The sequence below is a fragment of the Rosa rugosa genome, chromosome 4, assembly GCF_958449725.1.
Source record: "Rosa rugosa chromosome 4, drRosRugo1.1, whole genome shotgun sequence".
NCBI classification, from domain to species: domain Eukaryota; kingdom Viridiplantae; phylum Streptophyta; class Magnoliopsida; order Rosales; family Rosaceae; genus Rosa; species Rosa rugosa.
Genome location: NC_084823.1, coordinates 15,429,801 through 15,449,237, shown reverse-complemented (window position 1 = coordinate 15,449,237; position 19,437 = coordinate 15,429,801). Strand labels below are relative to the sequence as shown.

Below are 19,437 nucleotides of genomic sequence, written 5' to 3'. Positions count from 1 at the left end.
CCGTAGTCTTGGCCCTAAAAGAGATCCGTTTCGTCCCAGGGATGATGACGAAGACGTGTTAATAGTAGAAGTGCTTACTTATGTACAATCGGCGCATTATTGTACTTAGCACAATACAAGACCGGACAACTCAATTATTATGAACTTGTTGGCTAGATATAGCCCCGCGCCAACGCAACGCCATTGGATTGGCATAAAGACAATCCTTCGATACTTGAGAGGTACGATTGATATGGGCTTGTTCTATCCCTACAGAGAGAAAAGAAATAACGGAAGTGTGGGATCGGACTCCACAAGGCAAAACGCCACCTTCCGTGCTCCTCCTCCCCTCCATCAAAATGACAACGATGTATTGATGGGTTTTGCTGATGTAGGGTATCTCTCTGACCCTCACAAATGTCGCTCCCAAACGGGTTATGTCTTTACCATGGGAAGCACTGCGATATCTTGGAGGTCTACAAAGCAAACCCTTGTTGCTACTTCCTCAAATCATGCAGAGATTATTGCTCTACATGAAGCCGTGCGAAAATGCATATGGCTAAGATCTGTAGTTAGACACATTTGAGGACCTTGTGGTTTGAAGTCTGCCACAGATGAACCTACATGCATTTATGAAGATAATGCAGGTTGTATTGAGCAAATGAAATTAGGTTTCATCAAGGGCGACAACACCAAGCGTATATCGCCTAAGTTCTTTTACAATCAGCAACAACAAGCACTTCTAAATATTGAAGTGAACCAAATCCGATCTGAGGATAATGTAGCGGACTTATTTACTAAGTCGTTACCAAAATCCACCTTTGAGAAACATGTGAAGAGCATCGGATTGAGAAAGTTATCCGAACTCCCATGATTGTAGCAATCAGGGGGAGATATTGACATCAGGGGGAAGCATGATGTCTACATGTTCGATCTCGAAGAGTGAAGGACGTGTTGTGCTCTTTTTGTCCTTCGACCAGGGTTATTTTTGTCCCACGGGGTTTTTGTTACCTGGCAAGGTTTTTAACGAGGCAACAATCAAAGCGTCATCACCAAGTTTGAGCGGCACAAGGGGGAGTGTTGAAGGATGTCGACATAATGTGTGCCTCTACAAACTAGGGTTTAGAGTTGTAATAGGAATGTGTTATAGGTATTCAATTGTAATCGGATTCTATTACCTTTTTGGTACCTTGTAACGTACTCTCTATTTAAAGGGCTCCTATTATCAATAATAAACACAATTCCATTCTCCTACAACAAGATTTTAATTTTTACTTCCCTATAAGCAACTCCAACAGCTTCCCTATAATTTCTGTATAATAGGGAAGCAAAAGTCAAAGGTTTAGCATCTTTTTCTTCTCCAACTCCAACAGATTCTCTATTTTACAGCAATCTCTAAAATCTCCATATTCTTCCTTAAATTTTAGAGATTGCTGTAAATATAGGGAATTTGGTTTTCTCTTTCCTCACTTTCTCTAAAATAGGGAAAATTATAGGGAATCTGTTGGAGCAAAAGAGGCTCATTTTTCCCTAAAGTAGAGAAAAATCAAAATATGGGGAAGCTGTTGGAGTTGCTTACAATCAGGAAATGCAAAATTTGATTATATATATATATATGAACCCTATAGCAGGAGAAAGTGGTCTCTAAAAAAATGATTTAAACAATCAGGAGATGGATTATCGAAATGGGAAATTCTAGTGTACTGGTGGATATCTCATACCCACATTTACAAAAGTGAGAACAAATTTTGTTGTCAAAGTTGTAATTTGAGTCATACTTTGTATAATCTTAGTTCTAATAATGATAATTACACCTCTTACGACATTTTACAAGTTTTTGAACAAATTCGTTGTCAATGTTGTAATCTTAGTTCTAATAATGGTAATTATACCTCTTATGACATTTTTACAAGCTTTTGAACAAATTCGTTGTCAATGTTGTAATTTTTGTTTAACTATATGTAAATAGTGTAAATAAATATGGTAACTTTTGTTCTCAATGTTGTAATTTTGGTTCAAATACTTATAAATTTTTATTCAAATAGTTGTAAATGAGGGTATCTCATACCCACCAGTACACTAGCTTGTCTCTATGGAAATAACAAAGCCTCTTCTAATTTTTTTGCACCAATTTAACTTTATACGACTGTATCATTATCAAAGTACGTTGCATAATTTCCAGAATTCTAAAGCTGGAATATCGGACCTTAAAAGTTCCTCTAAGTAGTTACCCATTATGTCGTCTGGTGGGTTACCCTCTCTGGAAGAAATTGATACATCACTACTAGGTTTTGGTTCCATTACCACTGTACCATTCCCTGAGTTTCCATCTTGGGTTGGTTCTGCATTTACATCAGTTTCAAGATATCCGGCATTCTGTGACTGTTGGAGAACAGTACTAGCAAGCTTCTTATTTTTCACCGGATTCATATGGACTGTATCAGAGTCTGTCAGCAGCAAATGGGGGCCCCTGTCAGAAGGTTTGTTGTTTTGTTTCTTATTTTCTGATTGGCATTGCTTCTTATTGTCATTGATGATCTTCCTTCTTATGACTGTGTTCCAGTGATTCTTGATTTCAGAGTCTGTTCGCCCTGGAAGTCTCCCTGCAATGAGAGACCATCTGCAGATGCCAATAGTCTATCAGCACTAATTATAACAAATTCAATCCATAAAGAAGAAATAAAATACCAGAATCAGAAATTCTCATTATTAAAAGATGACGAGGCAGCGGTAGACCTGTTGCCTAAGAGCTTGTGGAGCCTCATGATGAGGTCCTCTTCCTCAGGTGAGATATTACCCCTCTTGATATTGGGTCTGAGATAGTTCATCCACCGCATCCTGCAGCTTTTCCCGCATCTCTTGAGACCTGCATCCATTATCACACACAACTTCACCACATGTTGTAATTCCATGGAAAATATACTCCTTTCTTTTGGTCTAAATATTTCTTACCTCTTTCCTTTGAAACTTTGCTCCACTTTCCTTCGCCATGAGTTTTTACATAATCTACGAGGATACTGTCCTCTTGGGCAGTCCAAGCTCCTCTATTCATGTCTGAACTCTCTTCTCTCGTTCTCTTACACTAAACCACACATCCACCCACAAACAAAACGCTGGTTATGCATGGAACAGGTCTTCAGAAACTAACCCGGCCTGAATTAAATAAAGGGTTAGGATCTCTAGCTGTCTTTGTCTTCAGATTCATTACATCACGTTCAAAAATCAAAGGTTTGGTAAACTTTTTTATTTTTTTATTTTTTTGATGACTGAAATTGGTAAACTTCTGTTTGGCCTTTGCATTGAATAATGATTTCCATAAGTAAAATATTCAAATCCCAAACTGCCATTCGTCCTTGAAAAATTGGTTTATAAATACCAAGTGGAAACGGGACAAGCTATGGTACTGTGATGTTTATCATACACTCAATTTACATCTATTTGAACAAAAATTACAATTTCTATGAATCAAAATTACAACATTGAAAACAAAATTATCATACTCATTTACACTATTTACATATAATTAAACAAAAATTACAATATTGACAACAAATTTGTTCAAAAACTTGTAACAAGGTCGTAGGTGGTGTAATTGCCATCAATAGAACTAAGTTACTCAAAATAGGACTCAACATTACCACTTTGACAACAAATTTGTTGTCATTTTTATAAATGTGTGTATGACATACAGGTATGTATTATAGAATTTTCCAGTGGAAACTAGCGGAAAGGCATTCTGTTCATGTTGTAGAGCTAGAACCTCTTGTAGTCCTGAACACGGTTGATTGGTGGTTACCACAACCAACTTTCTAATTTGGACACTGTATTTGTATCAAACATAGTTGGGGCGGCTTGCTTCATTAGCTGTCAGACTGCTAAGTGATCTGAACTGAAGAGAGGAGAAGAAGAAGACGAATGTGAGAGGACTTTTGTTCTTCATGTGACAATAATGGAGGATTTTTGTCAAAAAAAAGCATAATGGAGGATTGAAATGTGCTTGTTTGCATGCGTATTAAGCTGTTTTGGCCAACATTTTTCTATTGTTTAAGCACATATGCTTTTATATCAAATCTGTGACGACTATGTAAAAACAATTGCTAGGCGGCCATTTAACAGAAAAAGCAATATTTTGGTAGTTATGATTAATGAGTCCTGGTTCCCAATAAAATTTGTCCGCTGCTCGCTTATTGTTGTTTTTTCAGTCTGCTAACCTATTTTTTGTCCTCTTGCTTTTGCAGTTTTTCCTTTTGTTAGTATGTATTCTGATTGAAATTTTTTTAATAAATTCCGAATTTCATTTTACAGCAATATACACCATCAGTATCAATCTAGTAGTGTTTCTCTTGGTGATGTTGGATAAGACCTTAAGTTCAAGTTCTCTTGTTCTAAATCAAGAACATACTAACTCTATACTGTAACGAGCAGAGAACATGAGAATAATTGCTTGCGTTCTCATGATAACTCTATTCTCATGTTTGTATTTCTTAATCTAACTCTATACTGTAATATAATTCAAAACTTTATAACCTCCAGAAACACCATGAGATATCAGATGATCACTAAATTAAACTACGAACCATAGATATAATTTAAACTAATTGCTGGCATACCACCATAGTCGTGACTCACCTCAAATGAAGGAGAAGATGTAATGAACTACTTTCACGGATGGTTTTAATATGAATTTTGAATTAAAATTTATTTATTTATTAGTATTTTTTTTTTATGCAAAAAGACTATAATTATAAGCGGAAGCCTCTAGGGCATCCGGAGTTTACAACATCGAAAAGGAGAGCATTAGAGGCAATTCCCGGTAGGCGGTTAGTCCACACGAAACCATCAAAAGACCTATGTCCTACATTTGCCACAGCATCAGCTACAAAGTTTGCCTCTCTAAATACATGGTTGAAAGTGATAGAAGAAAAACTATTGGCAAGCTGCGGATGTCTTGAATGATCTTTACAATCCTCCAAGGGGGGTGAATATGACCCTTCACATCATCAATGACCAGTTTTGAGTCACCTTCAGCTTGTATATGTGTGAACCCATATTATCTTGCTATAATTAGACCGTTCCTCAAAGCCATTGCTTCAGCTACCGGGACATTGGTATTTCCAAAACCCTTAGTGTTATACCCCGTACCTAAATTTACCGGTTTACTTGTCATTTAGACGGCAAACGAATAAAAGTTGCACCTTTTACCTTAATTTAACCTTTTTGTGGGTTAAAAAGTTGACTTTTTATTTCTTCTACTTTTTGGGAAAACTTCATTCACAAAACTTGTAGAGCCACGTTAAAACAATTTCAGAGACACGTAATACGCTGAAATCGGAGTTCTAACGAAGAAGTTATAAGGGTTTGAAGGCAGTGGCAGTTTTATAATTTTTCAGAAAAAGTCTGATACTATAAATAGCAGCTTCCGTTTCCGGAAGATGAGGATGAATAGTGTTATAAAGTTTTTACAGGTTGTGGGTAGTCCACTTTTAGGGAAAGTTTTGCCAAATTTTTGGTAGAATTTCTTTTGAGGTGGGCTCTGCATGGCTACTTTGGATTTCATAGTGAAATTCAGAGTCGGTCATGTCATTTAGCTGCTGCTACAAGAGGTTTGCCAAAAGAATCTTTGATAACAAAATCACCTGCAGCAGAACTTTGCATTCCAGACTCTCTGAAAGTTGATTTTGACATAGTTTGGACTTTGGAGGGTTTAGGGTGCCACATAATTGTGGTCGAGTGGTTTGAGGTAGTCCTCATCCCGCCAGTTTGGGAGCCGGTACGCATGTTATTAAGTGTAGCAGCCGAAGCCGCCATTACTGCATTAGGAAAGCTTTACATTTCCTTTAAAGACGGTTTCATTTCTTGCCTTCCATATTTGCCAGCAGGTTACAATAACTTTTGGCAAAATTTTCACCGTCATAAACATTTCCTCGAACGCCTTCCAAGTGTCCTTCATTCCAATCAATTGGAGTTTGAATTTGGAATTAAAATTTATTTTTCTAACAAACTATTTAGTCCAACACTAGTGGGTCTTAGTCAAACACCCACCATCAGTGGAGTTCCACGTGTACGGATTATTATACACTAAACACCATCTTTCCGCTTTGTTCCATTCACTCTTAGCAATGGCGAGGCAAGTCTCCGATCACCTGGAGCCATGGCGCGACCTACCCGACAAGGTCGTCATGGTCACCGGCGCCTCTTCCGGCCTCGGCCGTGACTTCTGTTTGGATTTGGCCAAAGCCGGCTGCCGGATTGTAGCGGCGGCTCGGCGCGTCGACCGCCTCCAGTCTATCTGTGATGAAATCAACCAGCTCTCCACCACCGCGCCGCCGCAGCCGAGGGCCGTCGCGGTCGAGCTCGACGTCAGCGCCGACGGCTCTGCTATTCAGAAGTCTGTGCAGAAGGCTTGGGATGCCTTTGGCCGCATCGATGCCCTCATCAACAATGCCGGTGTTAGAGGTTGCTTGCCTTTCATCTCTACTTTTTTCCTAATCTGAAATCTCTGAGAATTTTGAATTGATTATTGAATTTGCTCCTGAACTCAAATCTCATATCCCTTGGTGATTCGTTATATGTTTTAGGAATTAGGGTAAATTCAAAGCGATTTGGAATATTGAAGTGTTGCATTGGCACTTACGGTTTGTCTGGAGATGTAGGAATTTGGTAACAGCTTTCTATACATAATGCTATGGTTAGATGTGGTGGTTTAATATTGTAAAATGCTTTCGGTTTGAGCTGATTTATGTGCTCATGTTCTTCGGCACTTTAAGATATCGATTCTATCTTTGTTCAAAGTACTGATGTCGAGTGAGATTAGTCAAGTGTGCTTGGAAAGAGTTGCTCACTCTCTGTTTTGGGTGACATAAAGCCTTCAATGCTGATTCACGTCGTGAGTATAACTAGATATATGCTTGACATTCGAAGTCGCTTCTCTGTTTTTGAGACTAATCGAGAAGCTTTAACATTTGGAGGCTGTTTGCTGGCTTTACTCTGGTCAGCTTCTATGATAAATGTTTTTATTTTCTCTTCTTTTTTGGTGAAAAGGATGTAATTTTTAGCATTGCTTAGGAGTTGGTCACTAAGTTTTTTATTTTGTGCTTTTCTGATCTTTTGTTGGGAGGCAGCTTCAACTCGCACTAAGTTGGGAATAAATTATCAAAGAAAGTATTTGTTTGTGAGACTGGTGGGAGCCTTCAGTGAGTATAGAGGGGCCAAGTAGTTGCCATTAGTGAGCCTCTTAGATAACTTACACGAGAAGCCAACTGAACTCTTGATTCCTTTTTTTTAATTTTTTTTTTTTATGAAAATTTGATTAAGTTACCTTCACTCACAAACGTTACTCAAGTAAAACCAGATACCCAAAAGCAAATCGATATCATCTTTTCCTGATCCTGGCCTCTCACATGTAAACTCATTTGTTCATTCTTTTACAACTTCATCTCGTTCCACCATTGGAATTGTATATGCATCATTATTAGATTATTTGTACTATTCTGTTAAGCAATGGATATTTGCATTCCATGAATATTATTCTTATTTATTGTTTGAAATTGTGCCCATTAGAGAAAGTTTCTGGCCTGTCCTGTCCTGTTTGAATTTCTTTTAGATGTCTTTGCATTTTGGCCTCTTGGGTTTCGGTGTGTTGTCACCTTGCAGCTGTGTTGTTTTATTGTGAAGAAAGATGGTAATCCATGTGTTGTCTTAGGTTGTGATCTTGGAATTAGACGATCATACCTACATGGGTTTGATTACATGTGATTTGTTAAGCAACATTTATATTAGGGTTCGGTGTACTTGGGTGTGATATTTATGCACCTGCATGTATAGACAAACATATATTTGTGCACACACCAACTCACAAGTGCTGGATACAGCACAAACCAACAGGCTTCCCTACTTATCTTATTTTCCGGCAACATACATTGTCTTTCTTTGGATACATGATTACACACGGGTCCAACTTTTTACTTTCTAAACTTAACTGGTAAAGCCCATGTCAACCACTTAAATTAAAATTCCTCTCAAATTAAGTTCTCATCCTCACTTCCATCTCTGTTCCTTAGGTAATGTGGCGTCTCCATTGGAATTGTCTGAGGAGGAGTGGAACAGCACTTTCAAGACAAACTTGACTGGGACCTGGTTGGTGTCAAAATATGTTGCCCTATGCATGCGTGATGCAGATAAGGGAGGATCAATCATTAATATATCTTCCATTGCTGGTCTTAATCGTGGATATTTGCCTGGAGGTTTAGCCTACAATTGCTCAAAGGCTGGCGTGAACACCTTGTCAAAGGTATTTTCACTGGGAGTACAAATTATTTGAATATTATCATCAACTCAAGAGAAATGAGTCATATTTGTGTAAGTAGCTTGATTTATGGAGTTTGGCAATGAAACATGAGTACTTGAAGTGATGCCTGCCATGTTGGGTGGTGAATGTTGCTCAACATTAGCATTAAAGAAGACAACTTACAAAGTCTATGAATTGTGGAGGGATGGATTTATAAGAGCTTATACTTCAAAACAGAACTGGGTCTACAAGTAGTTCAGTTGTTTATAATTTAATAAAGGCTTATTGCAAGTGGGCCTATAAGACTCTGCCTTCTACTTTTCCTTATATCACCCTTGTTTGTTGAAGGCAAGTTTTGATTCTTGGTATCTTTAGTTCAGTAGTTGCAACTTACAACTGTTTAAAAGCTAAATTGCTGGTCTTGTATAGTATAGTGGACTTGAAGTTGTTTGGCTTATTTGCTCCATATAGCATAATACTTACAAACTTTTCCTCAAGTTTTGTTTTTGGTATTGTATTGTACGTCCTCAATTTTGGCTGTTCAACACATAGCATTATAATAGCATTCTGTTTTAACATTTTTTTTTTTTAACTGTCATAATCTTCAACAATGTTGATCTTAGGGTTTTCTTATGGGTATGTACTTTAAAAATATTATTTGTTGGTAGAGTGATGGAAGTATACTGTTTTGTATTATGTTTAACAGGTCATGGCTGTGGAGTTGGGGGCACACAAGATCAGAGTGAATGCAATATCACCTGGGCTTTTCAGATCTGAAATTACAGAGGGTCTTATGCAAAAGGATTGGCTACACAATGTGGCTATGAGGACTGTCCCTTTGAGAACATATGGCACTTCAGATCCAGCATTGACATCACTAGTTCGTTATTTGATACATGACTCCTCTGAATATGTCTCGGGCAATATTTACATTGTAGACGCAGGAGTCACCTTGCCAGGTGTCCCTATTTTCTCTTCCCTTTGAATTTCATGCTGATTTATGTTCATAAGAAAATAATCTACATTAATATAAGACATATTTGGTACCACCCTGCAAGTGTAAGGCTTGAATAAGAAAATAACATTCTGCAAGGTGTTTGAGTCATGTGATTATTACATGTGTCGCGTAATGAAACTTTGCCAATTTGTTAATGATCACTTTGTCTGAATTATATCTGTCAAGTTATTTGAATTTCAACAACTATTTAGGATAATCCAAAACATGAGCCTGTTTATTTATTTATTATATTGTTCAGTTTTTGTGTTCCTTGTGAAGATATGATGACAGTAGTTTAGTATTCCAATATTTCTTGCACATAATTGTGTGGTGAGAGGCAGCATGCATTAGGACTTGAATTACCATGCATTGCATTCTTAGCAATGCTGTCCCTATCATGAATATATTAGTCTCATATCCTACTGAAAGGCCAGAAAAAGTTTGGTCCTATGGGCAAGCAGACACACATAACTTATTTTAGGAGGGTTTATGGTTTCTGTTGTCCTTCATCAGCCAGACCGTTCATTTTATTAATTACCCTTTAAAAAACATTTGTGCAAAAAATAAATCAGAAGCAGCTTTTCTACTTGGTTTTCCCTAAAAGAAGAGGTCTATTAGAGCAAGTTCACCCATTGGGTCACCAGGTCACTTACTATTCACTGCTTTTTAGTGTATATTTTCATTATTTGGGTCACGAAATACACTGTGCCCGTGACCCAGGGCACGAAATACACTGTGCTCGTGACCCAGAGGGTGAAATTAACACTAAAAAGTAGTGAATAGTGGGTGACCTGGTGACCCAACGGGTGAACTTGCTCTTACTCCTAAAGGCGAGCAACCAGAAGCGGATGCAGAAGCCGAGAATCATCATGCTAAAGGAACCTCTGCCACTGCTGGTACTGCCTCTTATTTCTGTTATGTGTTCTCTAACTCTAATACTGATTAAACCCACCCCCACTTGATGGAGCTCATGAACATCAAGAAGTGGCTTTGAAATTGCCAATGACAAGCAAGAAGAGATGCTTCTCTGAAATTGATGAAGCTGATGATATTTTAAAGAAATAAAGTTGAAAAGGCTGAGAATGGGAATGAAGAATAGTGAGTGTCAATCGTGTCCTGTCAGTGGGAGTGGCAGGCAGCTTATGCAACATAAAAATAACAGTGCATTGTGTTTTTGAAATTAGGGTTTTTGAAATTAGGGTGTGCATTGTCATGATTGTTCTCTACAAAGTAGCTCCCCTAATACAACCTAGCTCAGAAAAATCAAACTGAAAAGCATGAGAAGCCGAAGTAGGCAGAGCACTATTCCAACTTGCAATAGGAATAGAATGGCCAAGGTGAGCTATTGAGACTGCAAGGAAATTTGGTTCTCTCCAAATGTGTTTAAAAGAAATGTCTTCAAATGTTCTTGAAATTTGGATGATATCCTTGATAATAGTACGTACTCTCCAAGGCGGTTGAATCTAACCATACATGCTATCAATGACATTGTCATGATTGTTGCTCCTTCATGGTTTTCAATTTATTTTTTTAATTTGTTTTTATAATAATATGGAATGCATATAGTCTTGCCATGATTTTGAAATTGATGGTCACATTTTTCAACTTCTGTCTGTTGCTGCATATTTTAGTTACTGATGCATGTTGACGAGAGTGTGAAAGAAAGAATCACAGTGTTATTCTTTTTTCTTCGGTTTCGATATTTTTGTTCTTTGGTTTAGATGTTACATTCTTCTTACTCTCTGATTTCAATGTTTCATTCTTTTTGTATTCTTTTGATTTTGGTATTTCATTTCTTTTTAGGGTTTTTGTCCATTTACTCCATTTCTAGGGATTTTTTTGCCCACTTACCCCATTAAGTTTTTTTAATTCCCTCTTACCCAAAACACTCTAAATGAGGTATTCCCTAATATCCCATTAAAGCTTTTTATTTTTTTTTAATACAATTTTACCATTACCCCTTTGTTACTTAGAGAGAGAGAAAAAAAAAATGGAAGAGAGAGAAACCATAGGAGACTTCGCCGAAGACGGTCACTGGCTGCCGGATTCCAGTCACCGGCTGTCGGATTTCGGCCAACTTTCACCGGATTCCGGTCAACTTTAGCCGAAATTCGGTCACCGGTGGCAGGAATCCGGTCACCGACTGCCGGCCACCGAAATTTTCTGAAAACTTCTATTGCTCCCAATAGAGGTCTATTGCCCTCCAATAGAATAAACCTCAACAATTTAAATGCAATGTATAAGTTATAAAATCTTAGGAGACAAATTGGTATATGCCAACGTCTTTGTAATTAAAATTGGAATTTTTATCTTATGTCCACGCACATCCATCGATCGAATATTTACAAACGTGATGTGAAAAAATAAGCACGTTTCGCGGTCGTCACGCCATCGGTCAACCAAGAGGATATACAAGTGACTAAGGTTAAGCAATTCAATTGTGTTTGAAACTATGGTGAAATTGTCTAATTTTTAACCACACTTAATTTATTGCAATAATCTCATCCAACGGTCAGTTTTTCTATTTTCTTTAAATTGATAGAGGATGTTCTTTGAAGTGTATGATATATAAATATAGGTTTATAAAAGTAACTAAGTTTGGCCTAGTTGATCAAATTCGAAACGAGAACCAAATTGGCTGAATTTTTGACAACCACCATGAAACATTACAATCTCTCCATCGAGCGGATGGTTTCTCCAAATTCATTTTCCACTTCATGGTTTCTTTAGAATGAACCTCAACAATTTAAATGCAATGTATAAGTCATATAACCTTAGTAGACAAATTGGTAGAGGTCAATGTCTTTGTAATTAATTTTTATCTTATGTCCACGCACATCCATCGATAGAATATTTACAAACATGATGTGAAAAAAATAAGCACGTTTCGCGGTCATCATGTCATCGGTCAACCAAGAGGATATACAAGTTACTACGGTTAAGCAATTCGATCGGGTTAAAAACTATGGTGAAATTAACTAAATTTATAATCTAACGGTCTATATCTTAAACTATCCTTTAAAGATCATCTCTGTAAAAAATCAATTGAATCAGAAATCGTTTAATTATCTAATTGAATTAAACAAATGGATGGTTCTAACAACACTTACTACTACTATGATGAACCGTCCATGTATTTCATAGAAATGAATAACTAAAAGGTCTTCAATTTGATTGATTTTTTACAGACCTAATCTTTATATTACGTTATACAACATGAATGGTTGGATTAGAAAATTATAAAGTTATTATGCGTTAATCGCAAGAGATGGTGAATTTGCTCATTCGCCCTAGGGGCGAACCTAAGAATTGTTCGTTTAATATGGACAATGACAATGCTAATTGCTAGCTTAACGACTACACCTCGATCTCCTAATATATAATGCCTGTCCCCTCTCACCAAACATTGACCTTTTTTTTTTCTTTTTTCTTCCATAATATGGAAATTTCAGTGCCTGATCTTTTCGTTTTGATGAGCTGGTTCTCTAGAGATTTTTCATTGCAATTTTCTTCTCAAACATGTAGCTAATTTTGAAAATTGTCACACGTAGTTTGAACTTTGCATAACTTGTGCAAGCGAAAAAAGGCTAGAAAGATGGGAGTAGTTTAACTAATCAAGTAATCTCCACTCATGAATCAGTTAATGATTTGGGTATGCTATTCTTACATATATATGTTTTCTTTGGTCCGGTTTTTTAGAGTAACTGTTAATTGAATTGATGGCAATGCCTTTTTATTATTTGAAACCGATATTAGCTACAAATTTTGAGACTTGACATGGTGATGACTTTGACATATTTTCTCATACTTTGTTACTTTTTCAATTGTAACTTTACATGTCAAATCTAAGACATTAAGCTTTAACAATGCTTAGCTTTAGTTCACACCAACACCTAATTAAAATTAAGAACTTATGAATGGTTATTTACAATGAGATAGAAATGGTCATTAGAAATTGAGAATTAAAATTGTAAAATTAATTTTTAAGGAAACAAAATGAAAGCTTTATAAGAACTAAATTAAAAAAAGAGAGGAAACAAAGGTAAGAAAAGCAGATAAAAAGGGTCGATAGCTAGAGATGAATCATAACTCTAATTCAACGGTCGAGTTGCTAATTCAATATACATGCAATTTATTAAAAAATATTTAATAGTGTACCCAAGGCTTATCAAGACTTGAGGGCTAAAATTCTCTGACATAATATTCCTACTCTGGATCAAAGGCTCTAAAAACTCATGACATGAACTAGAGCAATTTTAGGGCCTCTAACTCAAATCAGAGACTTAGTGGTCGAGAAGTTAAGTAACCAATCTCATCATAACCACAATTAAGCGAGTTTGTAACGAATCATGCTGCATGTAGCCCACATGAATACAAAATCAAGGATCATACTAGAGATTTTACTAGGGATACTCGTGATAGTGTTATTCTACTACAGATTTTCTCCCGTTTAGACTTACCCCATACATGACTTTGACCGTCTATTTGTGTCAAAACTCTCTAGAGCTTTAGACCCTGGTACATGTACGGTGGCATTAACCTGGTAAGAACGAAGTCTGAATACCAAGAAGTAAGAAAGGCAAAACCGTCAACGACCACGAGGCCACGTCGCCTATAGAATACTGCACCGATTTTACTCTTCTCCGCTGACCCTAAGAAAGATCAAAGTAGCTTTCTCACTTTCTACTGCGTTTTCTAGGATTTTTTTTTTGGATTAAATTCAGTTTAGTCCCTCGAATTTTAGGGCTAAAATCAGTTTGGTCCCTCACTTTTTTTTTTTAATCAAGATGGTCCCTGCACTTCTAATTTCCATCACCGAGTCCAAATTTCAAAATTGGCTCGAAAGATGACGTCATGTGCTGACTTGGAGCTGACACAGGGGCCCACTTTTCAGATTTTAGAAGGGCAAAATGGACATTTCTAAATTAATCTAATTTCTAATTTTTTTCTCTAATTTTCTTTATTCTCTCTCTCTCTCTCTCTCTCTCTCTCTCTCTCTCTCTCTCTCTCTCTCTCTCTCTCTCTCTCTCTCTCTCTCGGGTTCACACCTCACACGCTCCCACTATCCACTGAAATTCTCCACCAAACTCTAGTCGACGGCAGCGCTTGCAGATGTTTCACCAAAGCTGGAACTGCACCGCTTGCAACGATGACATTCACTACGTCCTCTGCCGCCGAACGTCTTGACTGGAGCTTTACCAGCAGCACTCCCAAACCGAAATGGTCGGCCCCCAAATCTTCTCTCTACACCCAAAACCTCTTCTTTCTGGGCACATCCAAATCACAGGCCTCCCAAAAGAACAGACTTCCCCACAGATAACGAAGGTCAGGAGTGCCCCACCTGCAGACATAACCGCTGCTGCTAGGGCTCTCTGGCCCGTCGGCCTCCAGCTCCGATTTGGTCCTCGCCCACAGAATACCACCACCTCCATCACACCCCAAACCCTCGATCGATTCCTTCACTTTGGAATCTGGTTGGGCTTCGGGTCGAAGTTTTCATCGCCGGAGCTCAACTCGGAGGTCATGGAGAAACTAACCGAGGGTGACATTTGATGGAATTGAGTGAATGTGAGAAATTAGGGCTTTAATCGGGTTTGGGGAGATAGAGAGAAGGTTGTGCCTACACCACCGATTCTGATCGAGGAGGAGGACGAGGAGCAAGATGGCGTGGTGTGGAGCTTCAGATCGAAGGGAGGTGGAGGTGGAAGTGGTAGAAGGGTTTTCGTGGTCGTCGATCTAGAGAGGAAGATGAGAGAGAGAGAGACAGAGAGAGAATAGAGAAAATTAGAGCAAAAAATTAGAAATTAGATTAATTTAGAAATGTCCATTTTGCCCTTCTAAAATCTGAAAAGTGGGCCCCTGTGTCGGCTCCAACTCAGCACATGACATCATCTTTTGAGCCAATTTTGAAATTTGGACTCAGGTGATGGAAATTAGAAGTGCAGGGACCATCTTGATTAAAAAAAAAAGTCAGGGACCAAACTGATTTTAGCCCTAAAGTTCGAGGGACTAAACTGAATTTAATAATTTTTTTTTTTGGGTAAATGAATGAATATATAGAAGAAACCAGGCTTCAAAAAAAGCCAGACAAACACCAAGAAACAGTAGCTAAAAAGCTAACAAGCTAACAAAGCAACTTCCTCAGCAAAGAGGGAGCAGAAAAAAGAGAAACTAAACCATACAACCTAACGGCTATACATCCCAGAGATGACACCATTAAGAAGGGAGTCTCCATTCATGAATAATGTAATTGTTAGATGGAGAAGGAGGGATCTTCCAAGACAATAAGCATATCGCATGGAGTCCCCTTTAGGGATAGAGAAAGTTATTTTGGAGTATTTTAAGTCGGTGTTTAGTTCCCAACCTTCTGACATGGCAGCTCAGGATATGGTTCTCCAGGCTATCTCACCTAGAGTTACGGCGGCTATGAATGATTCTCTGTTGGCCCCTTATACTATGGTGGAAATTCTTGAAGCGCTTTTCCAAATGCATCCTTCTAAAGCTCCGGGACAGGATGGCATGTCACTTTTTTCTTCCAGAAATATTGGGATTTAGTAGGGCATGAGGTTAGCAATGCGGTTATCTCGATGTTGACTAAATTGGAGATGCCTCTGGATTTGAACTTTACTCATGTAGTGCTGATCCCAAAAATCAAAGAAGTGACGACTATGTCACATTTGAGACCCATTGCTTTGTGTAATGTGTTGTATAAGATTGCTTCAAAGGTTGTGGCTAACAGGTTAAAGAAATTTTTGCCGGCCATTATCTCCCCCCAACATAGTGCATTTGTGCCTGACAGGTTGATTTCTGACAATACTCTGGTGGCCTCGGAGGCGGCCCATTATATGCATAAGCTCAGGCGGGGACAAGAAGGTTTTTTGGCCCTCAAATTAGACATTATCAAGGCCTATGACAAGTTGGAGTGGAGCCTACGTCTGATCATGTTAAAGATGGGCTTTGATTCTCAGTGGGTTAATCTGATTATGTTCTTCCTTTCTACGGTACGCTAGCTATTCTTTTCTTATTAATGGTGCACCTAAGGGATTCATTACTTCTCAACGGGGATTAAGGCAGGGGGATCCTATTTCGCCCTATTTATTCCTCCTTTGTGCTGAGGGTCTATCTGCTCTGATCTCTCATGCAGTCTCGAGTGGAGGTTGGCAAGGTCTCCGTATTTGTGATGGGGCACCTACGATTAGCAATCTACTTTTTGCTGATGATAGTATGCTCTACTTCTTTGCTAGCCCTGAGGATTGTCACAGGATTTGGCATTTGCTTAATATCTATGAGAAAGCGTCTAGACAACAGGTCAACCTAAAGAAAAGTAATGTGGTGTTTAGTGGTAGTGTTCTTCCCTATCTACGTGACAATATGGCACAAATTTTGGGCGTGCAGGTGGTGTCTAAACATGAGAAGTATTTGGGTATCCCAACTCTGGTGGGTCGTTCCAAGGCTGAGACCTTTGCTTTTATAAAAGATAAATTATCTAAGAAACTGACAGGTTGGAGATCTAAGTTATTGAGTGGTGTAGGAAGGGAGATTCTAATAAAGGTGGTGGCTCAAGCTATGCCTCTCTACACAATGAATTGTTATCTCCTTCCTCAATCTCTTATTCAGGAACTCCATCAACTATGTGCTCAATTTTGGAGGGGTAGTACGGAGGAAAAGCGGGCCATGCATTGGCATGCATGGGATGAATTATGCAAACCAAAGTGCATGGGCAGTATGGGGTTCCGGCACGTATTTTCTTTTAATTTGGCAATGTTAGCGAAACAAAGATGGCGATTCATTCAAAATCCAGATTCGTTAATTGGGCAACTGTTCAAAGCTATTTATTTTCCCCATTGTAGTTTTTGGGAAGCATCCTTGGGTGATCAACCCTCTTATGCTTGGAGGAGTATACTGCAAGGAAGAGATATTCTTCGAGCTGGCATTCGTCGCCATGTTGGCAATGGATTAACCACTAATATCTGGTCGGACCCTTGGCTAATGGGAGAGGATCTTAGTTCTTTTCGGTCAACGGCCGCTACGGTGGTGGCCGACTTGTTTCTTTCTCCAGGTGTGTGGAATTTACCGCTTTTAACTAACTTATTTCCTCCACATATTGTCTGCAAGATTCAAGAGATGCCTATGAATCCTCACAACCACGGAGATCAGTGGATCTAGGGAGGTGATAAGAAGGGCAAGTTTATTGTGAAGTCTGCATATCATATTGCTAGGAGTAGAATTCTGAAGGATAACTCTTCTAATCCTAATCCTAGTGCTCTCCTATGGAAGCAACTGTGGAAAGCTCAAGTACTAGGGAATGTGAAAGTGTGTGCTTGGAAGGCAACTACCAATATTCTTCCTACACGAAGTCGGCTTAGTGAAAGAGGTATTGATATTGATACTCAATGCCCATTTTGTGATGAAGAAGTGGAGTCCCCTATCCATGCTCTCCGGGATTGTCCTCATGCAGCAAGTATTCTTCAAGTGGCTAATATTCCTACTCTCACTAATGCATCCTGTGTGGTGGAATGGTTGATTGCTATTTATACTCTTACACCGGATGCCTTTTCTCCTTTGTTGATGTTGATTTGGGCTACCTGGAGGAATAGAAATTCCTGAATTTGGGATGAGGAAAGTAAAACAGCTCATGAAATTGTGCCTATGACTTTGGGTTGGTGGAACGACTATAAAGCTGCTCATGCTCCCCCTGCTCAGGATAGTAGGCAGCGGGTTTTACATAAGTGGTGTAAACCTTGTTTGGTTTTATCAAACTTAACGTGGATGTGGTGTTCAACTTAGAAACCGATCTGGCGGGGTTGGGAGGGATCTTTCGTGATCATGAAGGTTCTGCTGTGGGGGGATTTCAACACACTCTGGAGGTGGCTAATTCACCGAGGCATGCGGAATTGCTCGCTTTAATTCAAGGAGTGCAGCTAGCACTTGATCACCAGCTTTACCCCTTTGGTGGTAGAGATCGATTGCATGGATTTGGTGCAAGCAGTGTCCGGGTCTTCCCTAGACCACTCGGACCTGGGCTTCTTGTTAAGGGACTTGAGAGCGTTATTGCATGCTGCGTTAGGTGCAAGAGTAAGTTATAGTAATCGTAAGGCAAATTTGGTGGCGCATACTCTAGCACAAGAGGCCAAAGATGGTCAGTTTTCGGGTGAATTTCCTTACCAATATTCCTCCAAGTGTGGAGGTTATTGTAATCTCTGATTGTAATGATTCCCCATCAATGAATTAGTCTTTCATTCCCCTCACAAAAAAAAAAAAAAAAAAAAAAGATAATGTCAAAATTATGTATCAATGAATAGGTCGTGTATATCTACTGCAATTGCTTAATACTAAATTGAGCTCATGAACATTGACATGACCACTAAAACATATCTGGTAATTGTTTGCGTACATTTACCACCCCTGGGGTTCTATTTATAGCTACTTACTCTGGATCACAAATCATAGTTGTTGGGTACATTTTTTTATTAACTTACCACTATTTTCAAAATAACTGTAATTATCTATGAATTGTAGCATGCGCTTAAAAAACCCTAAAGAAGTAAACTCATGCACGCAAAGAAGAGCACAGCAGGACGTGGGGATGAATTTTTTTTAGAACGATTTTAGGAAGAAATTCCGTGAGAAGAAGTCTTCTAGCTCGAGGGTAGTTTAAGTGAGGAGGAATCTCCTCGAAGACGGATTCTAGTGAGGAGGGATCTCTTCGAGGGTGGTTCGAGTTATGAGAGATCTCTTCGAGGAGATTTAAGTGAGGAGGCATTTATTCCAAAGTGATTCAGGTAAAGAGGGATTTCCTCGAGGGAGATTCAAGTGAAGAGACATCTATTCCAAAGTAATTCGGGTGAAGAGGGATCTCCTAGAGGGAATTCAAGCGAGGAGAAGTCGCCTCAAGGATGATTCAAGTGGGTTAAGTATTGAGTGAAAACTGAAAACCAACACCGTGGCAGCCATAGGCATGATCATGCCGTAGTAAGTTAGGAGCATTCCTTAACTCAGAAGCAAGCCATAAATAAAATCCCAAAGCATTCCTTAAGTTGAAATATATTTCCATTTTGCCATACATTATGATTTAAGATTCTGTAATTGTTGGTTATAAATCAATAGTTTTTTTTGATGATAAAATTAATATTTTTTTAACGGGAACCCTTCTAATGAGAACTACTAAAATAAG

General features: G+C 38.6%; 2 protein-coding genes across 2 annotated transcripts; one reads left to right on the top strand and one right to left on the bottom strand.

The window, feature by feature from the left end:
- Positions 1-2,110: 2,110 nt before the first annotated feature.
- Positions 2,111-3,125, bottom strand: LOC133745486 (transcription factor MYB1-like). Its single transcript, XM_062173568.1, has 3 exons — positions 2,932-3,125; positions 2,716-2,845; positions 2,111-2,599 (listed from the first exon to the last, which is right to left on the bottom strand). The coding sequence occupies exons 1-3, from the start codon at positions 3,029-3,031 to the stop codon at positions 2,137-2,139; spliced, it is 693 nt and encodes a 230-aa protein (XP_062029552.1). The 5' UTR covers positions 3,032-3,125; the 3' UTR covers positions 2,111-2,136.
- Positions 3,126-6,002: 2,877 nt separating this feature from the next.
- LOC133745485 (uncharacterized) lies at positions 6,003-9,438 on the top strand. Its single transcript, XM_062173567.1, has 3 exons — positions 6,003-6,435; positions 8,040-8,269; positions 8,973-9,438. The coding sequence occupies exons 1-3, from the start codon at positions 6,099-6,101 to the stop codon at positions 9,249-9,251; spliced, it is 846 nt and encodes a 281-aa protein (XP_062029551.1). The 5' UTR covers positions 6,003-6,098; the 3' UTR covers positions 9,252-9,438.
- The last annotated feature ends 9,999 nt before the right edge of the window (positions 9,439-19,437 follow it).